Source organism: Pezoporus wallicus, unplaced genomic scaffold, assembly GCF_028554395.1.
Source record: "Pezoporus wallicus isolate ANWC-B61680 ecotype Strahan unplaced genomic scaffold, APGP_CSIRO_Pwel_v1 contig_14355, whole genome shotgun sequence".
NCBI classification, from domain to species: domain Eukaryota; kingdom Metazoa; phylum Chordata; class Aves; order Psittaciformes; family Psittacidae; genus Pezoporus; species Pezoporus wallicus.
Genome location: NW_026635814.1, coordinates 1,584 through 19,757, shown reverse-complemented (window position 1 = coordinate 19,757; position 18,174 = coordinate 1,584). Strand labels below are relative to the sequence as shown.

The window sequence follows — 18,174 nt, the reverse complement described above, 5'->3', positions numbered from 1 at the left end:
TAAGGGTTGGGTTGGGACCATTCCCATAGGTTAAGGGTTGGGTTGGGACCATTCCCATGAGGTAAGGGTTGGGTTGGGACCATTCCCATGGGTTAAGGGTTGAGTTGGGACCATTCCTGGGGGTTAAGGGTTGAGTTGGGATCATTCCCATGGGGTAAGGGTTGGGTTGGGACCATTCCCATGGGTTAAGGGTTGGGTTGGGACCATTCCCATGGGGTAAGGTTTGAGTTGGAGCCTCAGGGATGAGGGAGACCCTTCCTTCGATCCCCTCCACCTGATTCCCATCCCAGGACACCCCCATCGCGTGGTCTGTGTGGGGCATGGCGCTGGATATGATCGGAAGCATGGAGATGCCTTCCTTTTGGTCCCCATTTTCTTGTTCCTGATTGCTCTCTCTTGCCTTGAAACCCCCTTTGGCAGCATCTCCTCCTCCTTCCCCCCCATCCCCATGACACTGTGACCACTCAGCTCCCCCCTGCTCATCCCCACGGATCTCAGGCTCCCTTTGCTGTCCCCGTCCCTTCTCCAGGCGTGGAGCAGACGAAGCACCTGAAGGAGGAACCCAAGGAGGAGAAGGCCTCCAAGCCCGAGAGCGTGGTCATCAAGCGGCGCCTCTCAGCCCTAGCCCAGGGCCAGGCCATCTCCGTGCTGGGGGCCCAGGGCTCGGCCACCACCCTCCTGGAGGAGGAAGCCCCCCAGACCAAGCGGCGCCCGGAGCCCATCATCCCCGCGCCGCAGCCGCGGTGAGCGCCGCGCCGGGAGCACCCATGGGTGCTGCTGGGGCCGGGCCTCACCCCTGGCTCTCTGTTTCCCCCACCCTTAGGCTGGTGGGTGCTGGGGGCAGGAAGAAGGTTTTCCGCCTGCCTGACGTCCTCAAGCCCCTCACGGAGACCCAGGTGGAGAAGCTGAAGCTCGGCGCCGTCAAGCGCATCCTGAGGGCAGAGCGCGCCGTGGCCTGCAGCGGGGCTGCGCAGGTACCCTGGCACCCGGTGTGGCACCCGGTGGGGCACCTAATGGGGCACCCAGTGTGGCACCCGGTGTGGCAACCAGTGTGGCACCCAGTGTGGCACCCAATGTGGCACCCAGTGTGGCACCCGGTGTGGCACCCGGTGTGGCACCCGGTGGGGCACCCAATGGGGCACCCGGTGTGGCACCCAATGTGGCACCCAATGGGGCACCCAGTGTGGCACCCAGTGTGACACCCAATGGGGCACCCGGTGTGGCACCCAATGTGGCACCCAGTGTGGCACCCGGTGTGGCACCCAGTGTGGCACCCAGTGTGGCACCCGGTGGGGCACCCAATGGGGCACCCGGTGTGGCACCCAATGTGGCACCCAATGGGGCACCCAGTGTGGCACCCAGTGTGACACCCAATGGGGCACCCGGTGTGGCACCCAATGGGGTACCCAGTGTGGCACCCAGTGCGGCACCCAATGGGGCACCCGGTGTGGCACCCAGTGTGGCACCTAATGGGGCACCCAGTGTGGCACCCAGTGTGACACCCAATGTGGCACCCAGTGCGGCACCCAGTGTGGCACCCAATGTGGTACCCAATGTGGCACCCAGTGTGGCATCCGGTGTGGCACCCGGTGTGGCACCCAATGTGGCACCCAGTGTAGTACCCAGTGTGGCACCTGGCGTGGTACCCAATGTGGCACCCAATGTGGCACCCAGTGTGGCACCCAGCGTGGCACCCGGTGTGGCACCCAGTGTGGCACCCAATGTGGCACCCAATGTGGCACCCGGTGTGGCACCCAATGTGGCACCTAATGTGGCACCCAGTGTGGCACCCAGTGTGGCACCCAGCGTGGCACCTAATGTGGCACCCAGTGTGGCACCCAATGTGGCACCCATTGTGGCACCCAGCGTGGCACCTAATGTGGCACCCAGTGTGGTACCCAATGGGGCACCCAATGGGGCACCCGGTGTGGCACCCAGTGTGGCACCTAATGGGGCACCCAGTGTGGCACCCAGTGTGGCACCCAGTGTGGCACCCACAGCGTCTGGTGTCACCTTTCCGGGTGTCACCCAGACCCTCTTGTCACCAAATCTCTTGGCACCCTCCACATGTCACCCAGAGCCGTGTCACCCTTCCATCTGTTGCGCACAGTCTTTGTCACCCTTCCATGTGTCACCCACCATGTGGCACCCAGACCCTGTGCCTGGAGGTTGTGGGTGCTGGTGACACTGTGGGTACTGGTGATGCTCTGGGTACCAGTGACACTGTGGGTACCAGTGATGCTCTGGGTACCAGTGATGCTGTGGGTACCGGTGATGCTGCGGGTACCGGTGATGCTCTGGGTACCGGTGATGCTGCGGGTACCAGTGACACTGTGGGTACCAGTGATGCTGCGGGTACCAGTGATGCTGCGGGTACCGGTGATGCTGCGGGTACCGGTGATGCTGCGGGTACCGGTGATGCTGTGGTTACCGGTGATGCTGCGGGTACCGGTGATGCTGTGGGTACCGGTGATGCTGTGGGTACCGGTGATGCTGCGGGTACCGGTGATGCTGCGGGTACCGGTGATGCTGCGGGTACCGGTGATGCTGTGGGTACCGGTGATGCTCTGGCTACCGGTGGTGCTCTGGCTACCAGTGGTGATCTGTGTACCAGTGATGCTCCGGGTACCGGTGATGCTCCGGGTAACCGGTGATGCTCTGGGTACCGGTGATGCTCTGGGTACCGGTGATGCTCTGGGTACCGGTGATGCTCTGCGTACCGGTGATGCTCTGGGTACCGGTGACACTGTGGGTACCAGTGATGCTGTGGGTACCGGTGATGCTCTGGGTACCGGTGACACTGTGGGTACCGGTGACGCTCTGGGTGCCGGTGATGCTCCGGGTACCAGTGATGCTCCGGGTACCAGTGATGCTCCGGGTACCGGTGACGCTCTGGATGCCGGTGATGCTCTGGGTACCAGTGGTGCTCTGAGTACCGGTGATGCTGCAGGTACCGGTGATGCTGTGGGTACCAGTGATGCTGTGGGTACCGATGATGCTCTGGGTACCAGTGATGCTCTGGGTACCGGTGATGCTGTGGGTACCGGTGATGCTCTGGGTACCGGTGATGCTGCGGGTACCAGTGATGCTGTGGGTACCGGTGATGCTCTGGGTACTGATGATGCTGTGGGTACCGGTGACGCTCTGGGTACCGGTGATGCTGTGGGTACCGGTGACGCTCCGGGTACCGGTGACGCTCTGGGTACCGGTGACACTGATGTCCCCTTGGCCAGGCCCGGGTGAAGATCTTGGCGTCGCTGGTGACGCACTTGGAGGTGCCCCTCAAGAGCGAGGTCCTGGCCTTCATCCTGGAGGACGTCCGCTCCCGCCTGGACCTGGCCTTCGCCTGGCTCTTCCAGGAGTACAATTCCCACCTGAGCCGCTTCCCGGAGGGAAACCTGGAGCGCTACGACCAGTGCCTCATCGGGCTGCTGGCCGGGCTGCAGGAGAAACCCGACCAGAAGGATGGGTGCGGATTGGGGGGGGGGGACAGGGGGAATGGGAGGGGGACCCCAAGGATGGGGACACTGGGAATGGGATGGGGATGGGAGGGGGACACCAGGGATGGGGACAGGGCAATGGGAGGGGGACACCAGGGATGGAGAGATGGGGATGGGAGGGGGACATTGGGAATGGGAGGGGGACACCAGGGATGGGGAGAGGGGAATGGGAGGGGGACACTGGGAATGGGATGGGGACCCCAGGGATGGGATGGGGACACTGGGAATGGGATGGGGACCCCAGGGATGGGATGGGGACACTGGGAATGGGAAATGGGATGGGGACCCCAGGGATGGGATGGGGACCCCAGGGATGGGATGGGGACACTGGGAATGGGATGGGGACCCCAGGGATGGGATGGGGACCCCAGGGGTGGGATGGGGACACTGGGAATGGGATGGGGACCCCAGGGATGGGATGGAGACCCCAGGGATGGGATGGGGACACTGGGAATGGGATGGGGACCCCAGGGATGGGATGGAGACCCCAGGGATGGGATGGGGACACTGGGAATGGGATGGGGACCCCAGGGATGGGATGGGGACCCCAGGGGTGGGGACATTGGGAAGAGGATGGGGACCCCAGGGATGGGATGGGGACACTGGGAATGGGATGGAGACACTGGGAATGGGATGGGGACCCCAGGGATGGGATGGGGATGGGAGGGGGACTCCAGGGATGGAGACAGGGGAATGGGATGGGGACCCTGGGAATGGGATGGGGACCCCAGGGATGGGATGGGGACGCTGGGAATGGGATGGGGACCCCAGGGATGGGATGGGGACCCCAGGGATGGGATGGGGACCCCAGGGATGGGATGGGGACACTGGGAATGGGATGGGGACCCCAAGGATGGGATGGGGACCCCAGGGATAGGATGGGGACCCCAAGGATGGGATGGGGACCCCAAGGATGGGATGAGGACCCCAAGGATGGGATGGGGACCCCAAGGATGGGATGGGGACCCCAAGGATGGGATGAGGACCCCAAGGATGGGATGGGGACCCCAAGGATGGGATGAGGACCCCAAGGATGGGATGGGGACCCCAAGGATGGGATGGGGACCCCAAGGATGGGATGGGGACCCCAAGGATGGGATGAGGACCCCAAGGATGGGATGAGGACCCCAAGGATGGGATGGGGACCCCAAGGATGGGATGGGGACCCCAAGGATGGGATGGGGACCCCAAGGCTGGCTGCTTCCCTGCAGGATCTTCACCAAAGTAGTGCTGGAGGCGCCGCTCATCACCGAGAGCGCGCTGGAAGTGATCCGCAAGTACTGCGAGGATGAGGTGGGATATGGGATGGGGTGTGGGGTATGGGATATGGGGTGTGGGGTATGGGATATGGGGTATGGGATATGGGGTGTGGGGTGTGGGGTGTGGGATATGGGGTGTGGGGTATGGGATATGGGGTGTGGGGTGTGGGGTATGGGATATGGGGTATGGGATATGGGGTGTGGGGTATGGGATATGGGGTGGGGTTTAGGGTATGGGATGTGGGATATGGGGTGTGGGGTATGGGATATAGGGTATGGGATGTGGGGTGTGGGATATGGGATGTGGGGTATGAGATATGGGGTATGGAGTATGGGATGTGGGATATGGGATGTGGGATGTGGGGTGTGGGGTATGGGATATGGGATGTGGGGTGTGGGATATGGGGTATGCGATATGGGGTATGCGATATGGAGTATGGGAAGTGGGATATGGGATATGGGATGTGGGGTATGCGATATGGGATGTGGGGTATGGGATGTGGGATGTGGGGTGTGGGATGTGGGGTATGGAATATGGGGTATGGGATATGGGGTGTGGGGTATGGGATATGGGGTATGGGATGTGGGATATGGGATGTGGGGTGTGGGGTGTGGGGTATGGGATATGGGATATGGGATATGGGATATGGGATGTGGGGTGTGTGCTATGGGGCCATGGACCCCAAGCCCTCCGTGCTGGCCGCTCCCTGCAGAGCCGCACCTACCTGGGCATGTCCACGCTGCGGGACCTCATCTTCAAGCGTCCGTCACGGCAGTTCCAGTACCTGCACGTGCTGCTGGACCTGAGCTCCCACGAGAAGGACAAGGTCCCGTGCCCCATAGCGCCCCATAGCGCCCCATAGCGCCCCATAGCGCCCCATAGCCCCCCCCCACGGTGCTGACGCTGTGCCCCATAGGTGCGGCAGCAGGCGCTGCTCTTCATCAAGCGCATGTACGAGAAGGATCAGCTCCGAGAGTACGTGGAGAAGTTCGCCCTCAACTACCTGCAGCTCCTGGTGCACCCCAACCCGCCCTCCGTGCTCTTCGGGGCCGACAAGGACACGGGTGAGGGGCGGCCGTGGGGCTTGGGAGACGCTGTGGGGTTTGGGAGCGGCCGCTGTGGGGTTTGGGAGCCACCATGGGGCTTGGGACCCACCGTGGGGCTTGGGACCCGCCATGGGGCTGGGATCCACCGTGGGGCTTGGGACCCGCCATGGGGTTGGGACCCACCGCGGTGGGGCTTGGTACCCGCCATGGGGCTGGGATCCACCGTGGGGCTTGGGACCCGCCATGGGGTTGGGACCCACTGCTGTGGGGCTTGGGACCCACTGTGGGGCTTGGGACCCACCATGGGGTTGGGACCCACCATGGGGCTTGGGACCCGCCATGGGGTTGGGACCCACTGCTGTGGGGCTTGGGACCCACCATGGGGTTGGGACCCACCATGGGGCTCAGTACCCACTATGGGGCTTGGGACCCACCATGGGGATCGGTACCCGCCATGGGGCTCAGGACCCACCATGGGGCTCAGTACCCACCATGGAGCTCAGTACCCACCATGGGGTTGGGGCCCGCCATGGGGTTGGGACCCACTGCTGTGGGGCTTGGGACCCACTATGGGGTTTGGGACCCACCATGGGGCTCAGTACCCACCATGGGGCTGGGATCCACCGTGGGGCTTGGGACCCGCCATGGGGTTGGGACCCACTGCTGTGGGGCTTGGGACCCACTGTGGGGCTTGGGACCCACCATGGGGCTCGGTACCCACCATGGGGCTTGGGATCCACCATGGGGCTTGGTACCCACCATGGGGCTCAGTACCCACCATGGGGCTCGGTACCCACCATGGGGTTGGGGCCCGCCATGGGGTTGGGACCCACCATGGGGCTCATTACCCACCATAGGGCTGTGACCCACAGCTGTGGGGCTCAGTACCCACCATGGGGCTGTGACCCACAGCCGTGGGGCTCGATACCCACCATAGGGCTGTGACCCACAGCCGTGGGGCTGAGTACCCACCATAGGGCTGTGACCCACCATGATGCTTGGTACCCACCATGGGGCTCAGTACCCACCATAGGGCTGCGACCCACAGCCGTGGGGCTCGGTACCCACCACGGGGCTCGATACCCACCATAGGGCTGTGACCCACAGCCGTGGGGCTCAGTACCCACCATGGGGCTGGGACCCACCATGATGCTCGGTACCCGCCGTGGGGCTTGGTACCCACCATAGGGCTGCGACCCACAGCTGTGGGGCTCAGTACCCACCATAGGGCTGTGACCCACAGCCGTGGGGCTCGATACCCACCATAGGGCTGCGACCCACAGCCGTGGGGCTGAGTACCCACCATAGGGCTGTGACCTACCATGATGCTCGGTACCCACCATGGGGCTCAGTACCCACCATAGGGCTGCAACCCACATCCGTGGGGCTCGGTACCCACCATAGGGCTGCGACCCACATCCGTGGGGCTCGGTACCCACCATGGGGCTCAGTACCCACCATGATGCTCGGTACCCACCATGGGGCTCAGTACCCACCATAGGGCTGTGACCCACATCCGTGGGGCTCGGTACCCACCATAGGGCTGCGACCCACATCCATGGGGCTGAGTACCCACCATAGGGCTGCGACCCACATCCGTGGGGCTCGGTACCCACCATAGGGCTGCGACCCACATCCGTGGGGCTCGGTACCCACCATGGGGCTGTGACCCACCATGATGCTCGGTACCCACCATGGGGCTCAGTACCCACCATAGGGCTGCGACCCACCATGATGCTCGGTACCCACCATGGGGCTCGGTACCCACCATAGGGCTGCGACCCACATCCGTGGGGCTCAGTACCCACCATAGGGCTGCGACCCACATCCGTGGGGCTCAGTACCCACCATAGGGCTGTGACCCACCATGATGCTCGGTACCCACCGTGGGGCTGAGTACCCACCATAGGGCTGTGACCCACATCCGTGGGGCTCGGTACCCACCATAGGGCCGTGACCCACATCCGTGGGGCTGAGTACCCACCATAGGGCCGCGACCCACATCCGTGGGGCTCGGTACCCACCATGGGGCTCAGTACCCACCATAGGGCTGTGACCCACATCCATGGGGCTCAGTACCCACCATGGGGCTGGGACCCACCATGATGCTCGGTACCCGCCGTGGGGCTTGGTACCCACCATAGGGCTGCGACCCACAGCCGTGGGGCTCGGTACCCACCATAGTGCTGCGACCCACATCTGTGGGGCTGAGTACCCACCATAGGGCTGTGACCCACCATGATGCTCGGTACCCACCATGGGGCTCAGTACCCACCATAGGGCTGTGACCCACATCCGTGGGGCTCGGTACTCACCATAGGGCCGCGACCCACATCCGTGGGGCTCGGTACCCACCATAGGGCCGCGACCCACATCCGTGGGGCTCGGTACCCACCATAGGGCCGCGACCCACATCCGTGGGGCTCGGTACCCACCATGGGGCTCAGTACCCACCATAGGGCTGTGACCCACATCCGTGGGGCTCAGTACCCACCATGGGGCTGGGACCCACCATGATGCTCGGTACCCGCTGTGGGGCTTGGTACCCACCATAGGGCTGCGACCCACATCCGTGGGGCTCAGTACCCACCATGGGGCTGGGACCCACCATGATGCTCGGTACCCGCTGTGGGGCTCGGTACCCACCATAGGGCTGTGACCCACCATGATGCTCGGTACCCACCGTGGGGCTGAGTACCCACCATAGGGCCGCGACCCACATCCGTGGGGCTCGGTACCCACCATAGGGCCGCGACCCACATCCGTGGGGCTCGGTACCCACCATGGGGCTCAGTACCCACCATAGGGCTGCGACCCACATCCGTGGGGCTCAGTACCCACCATAGGGCTGTGACCCACCATGATGCTCGGTACCCACCGTGGGGCTGAGTACCCACCATAGGGCTGTGACCCACATCCGTGGGGCTCGGTACCCACCATAGGGCCGTGACCCACATCCGTGGGGCTGAGTACCCACCATAGGGCCGCGACCCACATCCGTGGGGCTCGGTACCCACCATGGGGCTCAGTACCCACCATAGGGCTGTGACCCACATCCATGGGGCTCAGTACCCACCATGGGGCTGGGACCCACCATGATGCTCGGTACCCGCCGTGGGGCTTGGTACCCACCATAGGGCTGCGACCCACAGCCGTGGGGCTCGGTACCCACCATAGTGCTGCGACCCACATCTGTGGGGCTGAGTACCCACCATAGGGCTGTGACCCACCATGATGCTCGGTACCCACCATGGGGCTCAGTACCCACCATAGGGCTGTGACCCACCGCCGTGGGGCTCGGTACCCACCATAGGGCCGCGACCCACATCCGTGGGGCTGAGTACCCACCATAGGGCTGCGACCCACATCCGTGGGGCTCAGTACCCACCATAGTGCTGCGACCCACATCCGTGGGGCTCAGTACCCACCATAGTGCTGCGACCCACATCCGTGGGGCTCGGTACCCACCATAGGGCCGCGACCCACATCCGTGGGGCTCAGTACCCACCATAGGGCCGCGACCCACATCCGTGGGGCTCGGTACCCACCATAGGGCCGCGACCCACATCCGTGGGGCTCAGTACCCACCATAGGGCTGCGACCCACATCCGTGGGGCTCAGTACCCACCATAGGGCCGCGACCCACATCCGTGGGGCTCAGTACCCACCATAGGGCCGCGACCCACATCCGTGGGGCTCGGTACCCACCATAGGGCTGTGACCCACATCCGTGGGGCTCAGTACCCACCATAGGGCCGCGACCCACATCCGTGGGGCTCAGTACCCACCATAGGGCTGCGACCCACATCCGTGGGGCTCAGTACCCACCATAGGGCCGCGACCCACATCCGTGGGGCTCGGTACCCACCATAGTGTGACCCACATCCGTGGGGCTCAGTACCCACCATAGTGCTGCGACCCACATCCGTGGGGCTCGGTACCCACCATAGGGCCGCGACCCACATCCGTGGGGCTCAGTACCCACCATAGGGCTGCGACCCACATCCGTGGGGCTCAGTACCCACCATAGGGCCGCGACCCACATCCGTGGGGCTCGGTACCCACCATAGGGCAGCGACCCACATCCGTGGGGCTCAGTACCCACCATAGGGCCGCGACCCACATCCGTGGGGCTCGGTACCCACCATAGGGCTGCGACCCACATCCGTGGGGCTCAGTACCCACCATGGGGCTCGGTACCCACCATAGGGCTGCGACCCACATCCGTGGGGCTCGGTACCCACCATAGGGCCGCGACCCACATCCGTGGGGCTCGGTACCCACCATAGGGCCGCGACCCACATCCGTGGGGCTCAGTACCCACCATAGGGCCGCGACCCACATCCGTGGGGCTCGGTACCCACCATAGTGCCGCGACCCACATCCGTGGGGCTCAGTACCCACCATAGGGCTGTGACCCACATCCGTGGGGCTCGGTACCCACCATGGGGCCGCGACCCACATCCGTGGGGCTCAGTACCCACCATAGGGCTGCGACCCACAGCCGTGGGGCTCGGTACCCACCATGGGGCTCAGTACCCACCATAGGGCTGCGACCCACATCCGTGGGGCTCAGTACCCACCATAGGGCTGTGACCCACCATGATGCTCGGTACCCACCATGGGGCTCAGTACCCACCATAGGGCTGTGACCCACATCCGTGGGGCTCAGTACCCACCATAGGGCTGTGACCCACATCCGTGGGGCTCAGTACCCACCATGGGGCTGTGACCCACCATGATGCTCGGTACCCACCATGGGGCTCAGTACCCACCATAGTGCTGCGACCCACATCCGTGGGGCTCAGTACCCACCATAGTGCTGCGACCCACATCCGTGGGGCTCGGTACCCACCATAGGGCCGCGACCCACATCCGTGGGGCTCAGTACCCACCATAGGGCTGCGACCCACATCCGTGGGGCTCAGTACCCACCATAGGGCCGCGACCCACATCCGTGGGGCTCGGTACCCGCCATAGTGCCGCGACCCACATCCGTGGGGCTCAGTACCCACCATAGGGCTGTGACCCACATCCGTGGGGCTCGGTACCCACCATGGGGCCGCGACCCACATCCGTGGGGCTCAGTACCCACCATAGGGCTGCGACCCACAGCCGTGGGGCTCGGTACCCACCATGGGGCTCAGTACCCACCATAGGGCTGCGACCCACATCCGTGGGGCTCAGTACCCACCATAGGGCTGTGACCCACCATGATGCTCGGTACCCACCATGGGGCTCAGTACCCACCATAGGGCTGTGACCCACATCCGTGGGGCTCAGTACCCACCATAGGGCTGTGACCCACATCCGTGGGGCTCAGTACCCACCATGGGGCTGTGACCCACCATGATGCTCGGTACCCACCATGGGGCTCAGTACCCACCATAGTGCTGCGACCCACATCCGTGGGGCTCAGTACCCACCATAGTGCTGCGACCCACATCCGTGGGGCTCGGTACCCACCATAGGGCCGCGACCCACATCCGTGGGGCTCAGTACCCACCATAGGGCTGCGACCCACATCCGTGGGGCTCAGTACCCACCATAGGGCCGCGACCCACATCCGTGGGGCTCGGTACCCGCCATAGTGCCGCGACCCACATCCGTGGGGCTCAGTACCCACCATAGGGCTGTGACCCACATCCGTGGGGCTCGGTACCCACCATGGGGCCGCGACCCACATCCGTGGGGCTCAGTACCCACCATAGGGCTGCGACCCACAGCCGTGGGGCTCGGTACCCACCATGGGGCTCAGTACCCACCATAGGGCTGCGACCCACATCCGTGGGGCTCAGTACCCACCATAGGGCTGTGACCCACCATGATGCTCGGTACCCACCATGGGGCTCAGTACCCACCATAGGGCTGTGACCCACAGCTGTGGGGCTCAGTACCCACCATAGGGCTGTGACCCACATCCGTGGGGCTCAGTACCCACCATGGGGCTGTGACCCACCATGATGCTCGGTACCCACCATGGGGCTCAGTACCCACCATAGTGCTGCGACCCACATCCGTGGGGCTCAGTACCCACCATAGTGCTGCGACCCACATCCGTGGGGCTCGGTACCCACCATAGGGCCGCGACCCACATCCGTGGGGCTCAGTACCCACCATAGGGCTGCGACCCACATCCGTGGGGCTCAGTACCCACCATGGGGCCGCGACCCACATCCGTGGGGCTCGGTACCCGCCATAGTGCCGCGACCCACATCCGTGGGGCTCACCTTACCTCTTGTGGCAGAGGTGGCGGCGCCGTGGACGGAGGAGACCATCAAGCAGTGCCTCTACCTCTACCTGGCCCTCCTGCCCCACAACCACAAGCTCATCCACGAGCTGGCCTCCGTCTACACCGAGGCCATCGCCGACATCAAGAGGACGGTGCTGCGGGTCATCGAGCAGCCGGTGAGCCCCCATAGGGTGACATCGGTGGGGCAGGGTCGCTATGGGGCTGCCCCACGGGTCACGTCCTTGCTCCCCATAGATCCGAGCCATGGGGATGAACTCCCCCGAGCTGCTGCTGCTGGTGGAGAACTGCCCCAAAGGAGCTGAGACCTTGGTGACGCGGTGCCTGCACAGCCTCACCGACAAAGGTAAGGGGGGGGGGACATGGACCCACACACGACGGGATGCAAGGGGGCTGCCCCATAGCTTGGCATCGCCCCCCCCACCACGCTACCCTCGCCCCACATCCTCGCAGTGCCCCCCTCGCCGGAGCTGGTCAAGAGGGTGCGGGATCTGTATCACAAGCGGTTGCCGGATGTGAGGTTCCTCATCCCGGTGCTCAATGGGCTGGAGAAGGTCAGTGGGTCCCGTTCAATGGGGCGCCAGCCCCATAAGTGAGCCCCACAGCGTGGAGGGGGGGGTCCCCACCGTGCCCCCTGTGTTTGGGTGCAGAAAGAGGTGATCCAGGCGTTGCCCAAGCTCATCAAGCTCAACCCCATCGTGGTCAAGGAGGTCTTCAACCGCCTGCTGGGGACGCAGCACGGTACGGGGGGGACGCCATGGGGGGCGGAACGGGGCACCCATCGCTGCCACTGTGTCCCTATGGGTGTCCCCATTGGGTGTCCCCATGGGTGTCCCTATGGGTGTCCCCATTGGTGTCCCATTGGTGTCCCTATGGGTGTCCCATTGGTGTCCCTATGGGTGTCCCCATGGGTGTCCCCATGGATGTCCCATTGAGTCCTCATGGGTGTCCCATTGGGTGTCCCCATGGGTGTCCCTATGGGTGTCCCCATTGGTGTCCCTATGGGTGTGCCATTGAGTCCTCATGGGTGTCCCTATGGGTGTCCCATGGGTGTCCCTATCGGTGTCCCTATGGGTGTCCCCATGGGTGTCCCATTGGTGTCCCTATGGGTGTCTGTGTGTCCCCATGGGTGTCCCTATGGGTGTCCCATTGAGTCCTCATGGGTGTCCCTATGGGTGTCCCATTGGGTGTCCCCATGGGTGTCCCTATGGGTGTCCCATTGGTGTCCCTATGGGTGTCCCTATGGGTGTCCCATTGAGTCCTCATGGGTGTCCCTATGGGTGTCTGTGTGTCCCCATTGGTGTCCCTATGGATGTCCCATTGAGTCCTCATGGGTGTCCCTATGGGTGTCTGTGTGTCCCCATTGGTGTCCCTATGGGTGTCCCATTGAGTCCTCATGGGTGTCCCTATGGGTGTCCCATTGGTGTCCCTATGGGTGTCCCATTGGGTGTCCCCATGGGTGTCCCTATGGGTGTCCCCATGGGTGTCCCTATGGGTGTCCCCATGGGTGTCCCTATGGGTGTGCCATTGAGTCCTCATGGGTGTCCCTATGGGTGTCCCATGGGTGTCCCTATCGGTGTCCCTATGGGTGTCCCCATGGGTGTCCCATTGGTGTCCCTATGGGTGTCTGTGTGTCCCCATGGGTGTCCCTATGGGTGTCCCATTGAGTCCTCATGGGTGTCCCTATGGGTGTCCCATTGGGTGTCCCCATGGGTGTCCCTATGGGTGTCCCATTGGTGTCCCTATGGGTGTCCCTATGGGTGTCCCATTGAGTCCTCATGGGTGTCCCTATGGGTGTCCCATTGGTGTCCCTATGGGTGTCCCATTGGTGTCCCCATGGGTGTCCCTATGGGTGTCCCATTGAGTCCTTATGGGTGTCCCTATGGGTGTCCCTATGGGTGTCCCATTGGTGTCCCTATGGGTGTCCCCATGGGTGTCCCATTGGTGTCCCTATGGGTGTCCCCATGGGTGTCCCCATGGATGTCCCATTGAGTCCTCATGGGTGTCCCTATGGGTGTCCCATTGGTGTCCCTATGGGTGTCCCCATGGGTGTCCCTATGGGTGTGCCATTGAGTCCTCATGGGTGTCCCTATGGGTGTCCCATTGGTGTCCCTATGGGTGTCCCCATGGGTGTCCCCATGGATGTCCCATTGAGTCCTCATGGGTGTCCCCATGGGTGTCCCCATGGGTGTCCCTATGGGTGTCCCATTGGTGTCCCCATGGGTGTCCCTATGGGTGTCCCATTGAGTCCTCATGGGTGTCTGGGTGTCCCTATGGGTGTCCCATTGGTGTCCCTATGGGTGTCCCCATGGGTGTCCCATTAGTGTCCCCATGGGTGTCCCTATGGGTGTCCCTATGGATGTCCCATTGAGTCCTCATGGGTGTCTGGGTGTCCCATTGGTGTCCTTATGGGTGTCCCATTGGTGTCCCTATGGGTGTCTGTGTGTCCCATTGGTGTCCCCATGGGTGTCCCATTGGTGTCCCCATGGGTGTCTGGGTGTCCCATTGGTGTCCCTGTGGGTGTCCCTGTGTCCCATTGGTGTCCCTATGGGTGTCCCATTGGTGTCTGTGTGTCCCATTGCTGTCCCTATGGGTGTCCCATTGCTGTCCCTATGGGTGTCCCATTGGTGTCCCCATTGGTGTCCCCATGGGTGTCCGGGTGTCCCATTGGTGTCCTTATGGGTGCCTCTGTGTCCCATTGCTGTCCCCATTGATGTCCCCATTGCTGTCCCCATTGCTGTCCCCATTGCTGTCCCCATTGGTGTCCCCATGGGTGTCCCTGTGCCCACCCCTAACCCCCCCCTGCCCCACTGCAGGCGATGGCTCCTCGGCCGTGTCCCCTCTGAGCCCCGGCGAGCTCCTGCTGGCGCTGCACAACATCGACTCCTCCAAGTGCGACATGAAGTCCATCATCAAAGGTGGGTGCTGCTCTGGGTGGGGGTCAGGGTGCCAAGGGCAGCTCCCCCCCCCCCACCCATGGGTGTCATCCCGGCGTCCCTGCCCCCCACCCATGGGTGCCATCCCGATGCGCGTGCCCCCCACCCATGGGTGCCATCCCGATGCGCGTGCCCCCCACCCATGGGTGCCATCCCGATGTGTGTGCCCTCCACCACCCATGGGTGCCATCCCGGTGTGTGTGCCCTCCACCACCCATGGGTGTCATCCCGGCGTCCCTGCCCCCCACCCATGGGTGCCATCCTGAGGTGCGTGCCCCCCACCCATGGGTGCCATCCTGATGTGTGTGCCCCCCACCCATGGGTGCCATCCCCACGTCCCTGCCCCCCACCCATGGGTGCCACCCCGATGCGCGTGCCCCCCACCCATGGGTGCCATCCCCACATCCCTGCCCCCCACCCATGGGTGCCACCCCGACCCATGGGTGCCACCCCGATGCGCGTGCCCCCCACCCATGGGTGCCACCCCGATGCGCGTGCCCCCCACCCATGGGTGCCACCCCGATGCGCGTGCCCCCCACCCATGGGTGCCATCCTGATGTGTGTGCCCCCCACCCATGGGTGCCACCCCGATGCGCGTGCCCCACACCCATGGGTGCCATCCCCACGTCCCTGCCCCCCACCCATGGGTGCCATTCCCACATCCCTGCCCCCCACCCATGGGTGCCACCCCGATGTGTGTGCCCCCCACCCATGGGTGCCACCCCGATGTGTGTGCCCCCCACCCATGGGTGCCATCCTGATGTGTGTGCCCCCCACCCATGGGTACCATCCCGATGTGTGTGCCCCCCACCCATGGGTGCCATCCCCACGTCCCTGCCCCCCACCCATGGGTGCCATCCCCACGTCCCTGCCCCCCACCCATGGGTGCCACCCCGATGCGCGTGCCCCCACCCATGGGTGCCATCCCGATGCGCGTGCCCCCCACCCATGGGTGCCACCCCGATGCGCGTGCCCCCCACCCATGGGTGCCAGCCCGCTGCCGGTGCCCCCCACCCCTGGGTGCCATCCCGATGCGCGTGCCCCCCACCCATGGGTGCCATCCCCACGTCCCTGCCCCCCACCCATGGGTGCCACCCCGATGCGCGTGCCCCCCACCCATGGGTGCCATCCCGATGCGCGTGCCCCCCACCCATGGGTGCCATCCCCACGTCCCTGCCCCCCACCCATGGGTGCCACCCCGATGCGCGTGCCCCCCACCCGCAGCCACCAACCTGTGCTTCGCGGAGCGCACCCTGTACACCAATCCCCCCACCCATGGGTGCCATCCCGATGTGCCTGCCCCCCACCCATGGGTGCCACCCCGGTGTGCCTGCCCCCCACCCATGGGTGCCACCCCGATGCGTGTGCCCCCCACCCGCAGCCACCAACCTGTGCTTCGCGGAGCGCACCCTGTACACCAATCCCCCCACCCATGGGTGCCATCCCGATGTGTGTGCCCCCCACCCATGGGTGCCATCCCCACGTCCCTGCCCCCCACCCATGGGTGCCACCCCGATGCGCGTGCCCCCCACCCATGGGTGCCCTCCCGATGCGCGTGCCCCCCACCCATGGGTGCCACCCCGATGCGCGTGCCCCCCACCCATGGGTGCCACCCCGATGCGCGTGCCCCCCACCCATGGGTACCACCCCGATGCGCGTGCCCCCCACCCGCAGCCACCAACCTGTGCTTCGCGGAGCGCGCCGTGTACACGTCGGAGGTGCTGGCGGTGGTGGTGCAGCAGCTGGTGGAGCAGAGCCCCCTGCCCATGCTGCTCATGAGGACGGTGATCCAGGCCCTCACCATGTACCCGCGCCTCGGAGCCTTCGCCATGAACGTGCTGGCCCGCCTCATCATGAAGCAGGTTGGGGGGGGGGGGGGCTATGGGGGGGCACTATGGGGGGGCTATGGGGGGTCTATGGGGGGTCTATGGGGGGTCTATGGGGGGGTCTATGGGGGGGTCTATGGGGGGTCTATGGGGGGCTGGGGGGGGCGCGATGGGGGGTCTATGGGAGGCTGGGGGAGCACTATTGGGGTCTATGGGGGGCTGGGGGGGCACTATGGGGGGTCTATGGGGTGCCTATGGGGGGTCTATGGGGTGCCTATGGGGGGTCTATGGGGGGCTGGGGGGCGCTATGGGGGGTCTATGGGAGGCTGGGGGGCACTATGGGTGGTCTATGGGAGGCTGGGGGGCACTATGGGTGGTCTATGGGGGCTGGGGGGTCTATGGGTGCCTATGGGGGGCTGGGGGGTCTATGGGTGCCTATGGGGGGCTGGGGGGGCACTATGGGGGGTCTGTGGGGGGCTGGGGGGGCACTATGGGGGGTCTATGGGTGCCTATGGGGGGCTGGGGGGGCACTATGGGGTGCCTATGGGGTTCCTATGGGGGGCTGGGGAGTCTATGGGTGCCTATGGGGGGCTGGGGGGGCACTATGGGGGTGTCTATGGGGGGCTGGGGGGGCACTATGGGGGTGTCTATGGGGGGCTGGGGGGGCACTATGGGGGGCTGGGGGTGCCTATGGGGGCTGGGGGGGCACTATGGGGGGCTGGGGGTGCCTATGGGGGCTGGGGGGGCACTATGGGGTGTCTATGGGGGGCTGGGGGGGCACTGTGGGGGGTCTGTGGGTGCCTATGGGGGGCCGGGGGGGGCACTATGGGGGGTCTGTGGGTGCCTATGGGGGGCTGGGGGGGCACTATGGGGTGCCTATGGGGGGCTGGGAAGTCTATGGGTGCCTATGGGGGGCTGGGGGGGCCCTATGGGGGTGTCTGTGGGTGTCTATGGGGGTGTCTGTGGGTGTCTATGGAGGTGCATATGGGTGCCCTATGGATGCCCTATGGGAGTCCTTATGGGTGTGCCTGTGGGTGCCCAATGGGTGCCCCTATGGGTATGCGTATGGGTGCCCTATGGATGTCCTATGGGTGCCCTATGGATGTCCTATGGGTGCCCTATGGATGTCCTATGGGTGCACTGTGGGTGTCCTATGGGTGCCTGTGGGTGTCCTATGGGTGCCCTATGGATGTCCTATGGGTGCACTGTGGGTGTCCTATGGGTGCCCTATGGATGTCCTATGGGTGCCCTATGGATGTCCTATGGGTGCACTGTGGGTGTCCTATGGGTGCCTGTGGGTGTCCTATGGGTGCCTGTGGGTGTGCCTGTGAATGTGCTTATGGGTGCCCTGTGGGT

At 64.7% G+C, this 18,174-nt stretch overlaps 1 protein-coding gene across 1 annotated transcript; it reads left to right on the top strand.

The window, feature by feature from the left end:
- Positions 1-420: 420 nt before the first annotated feature.
- LOC130593295 (symplekin-like) lies at positions 421-16,870 on the top strand (the record flags this gene model as incomplete). The annotated part of the gene is made up of 12 exons (XM_057398334.1): positions 421-743; positions 824-974; positions 3,234-3,469; positions 4,712-4,793; positions 5,473-5,586; positions 5,677-5,824; positions 12,054-12,214; positions 12,294-12,402; positions 12,510-12,610; positions 12,707-12,797; positions 14,873-14,974; positions 16,667-16,870. Coding segments are annotated over 12 exons (1,822 nt in total), but the record flags the coding sequence as incomplete, so codon positions are not given.
- Between the last annotated feature and the right edge of the window lie 1,304 nt (positions 16,871-18,174).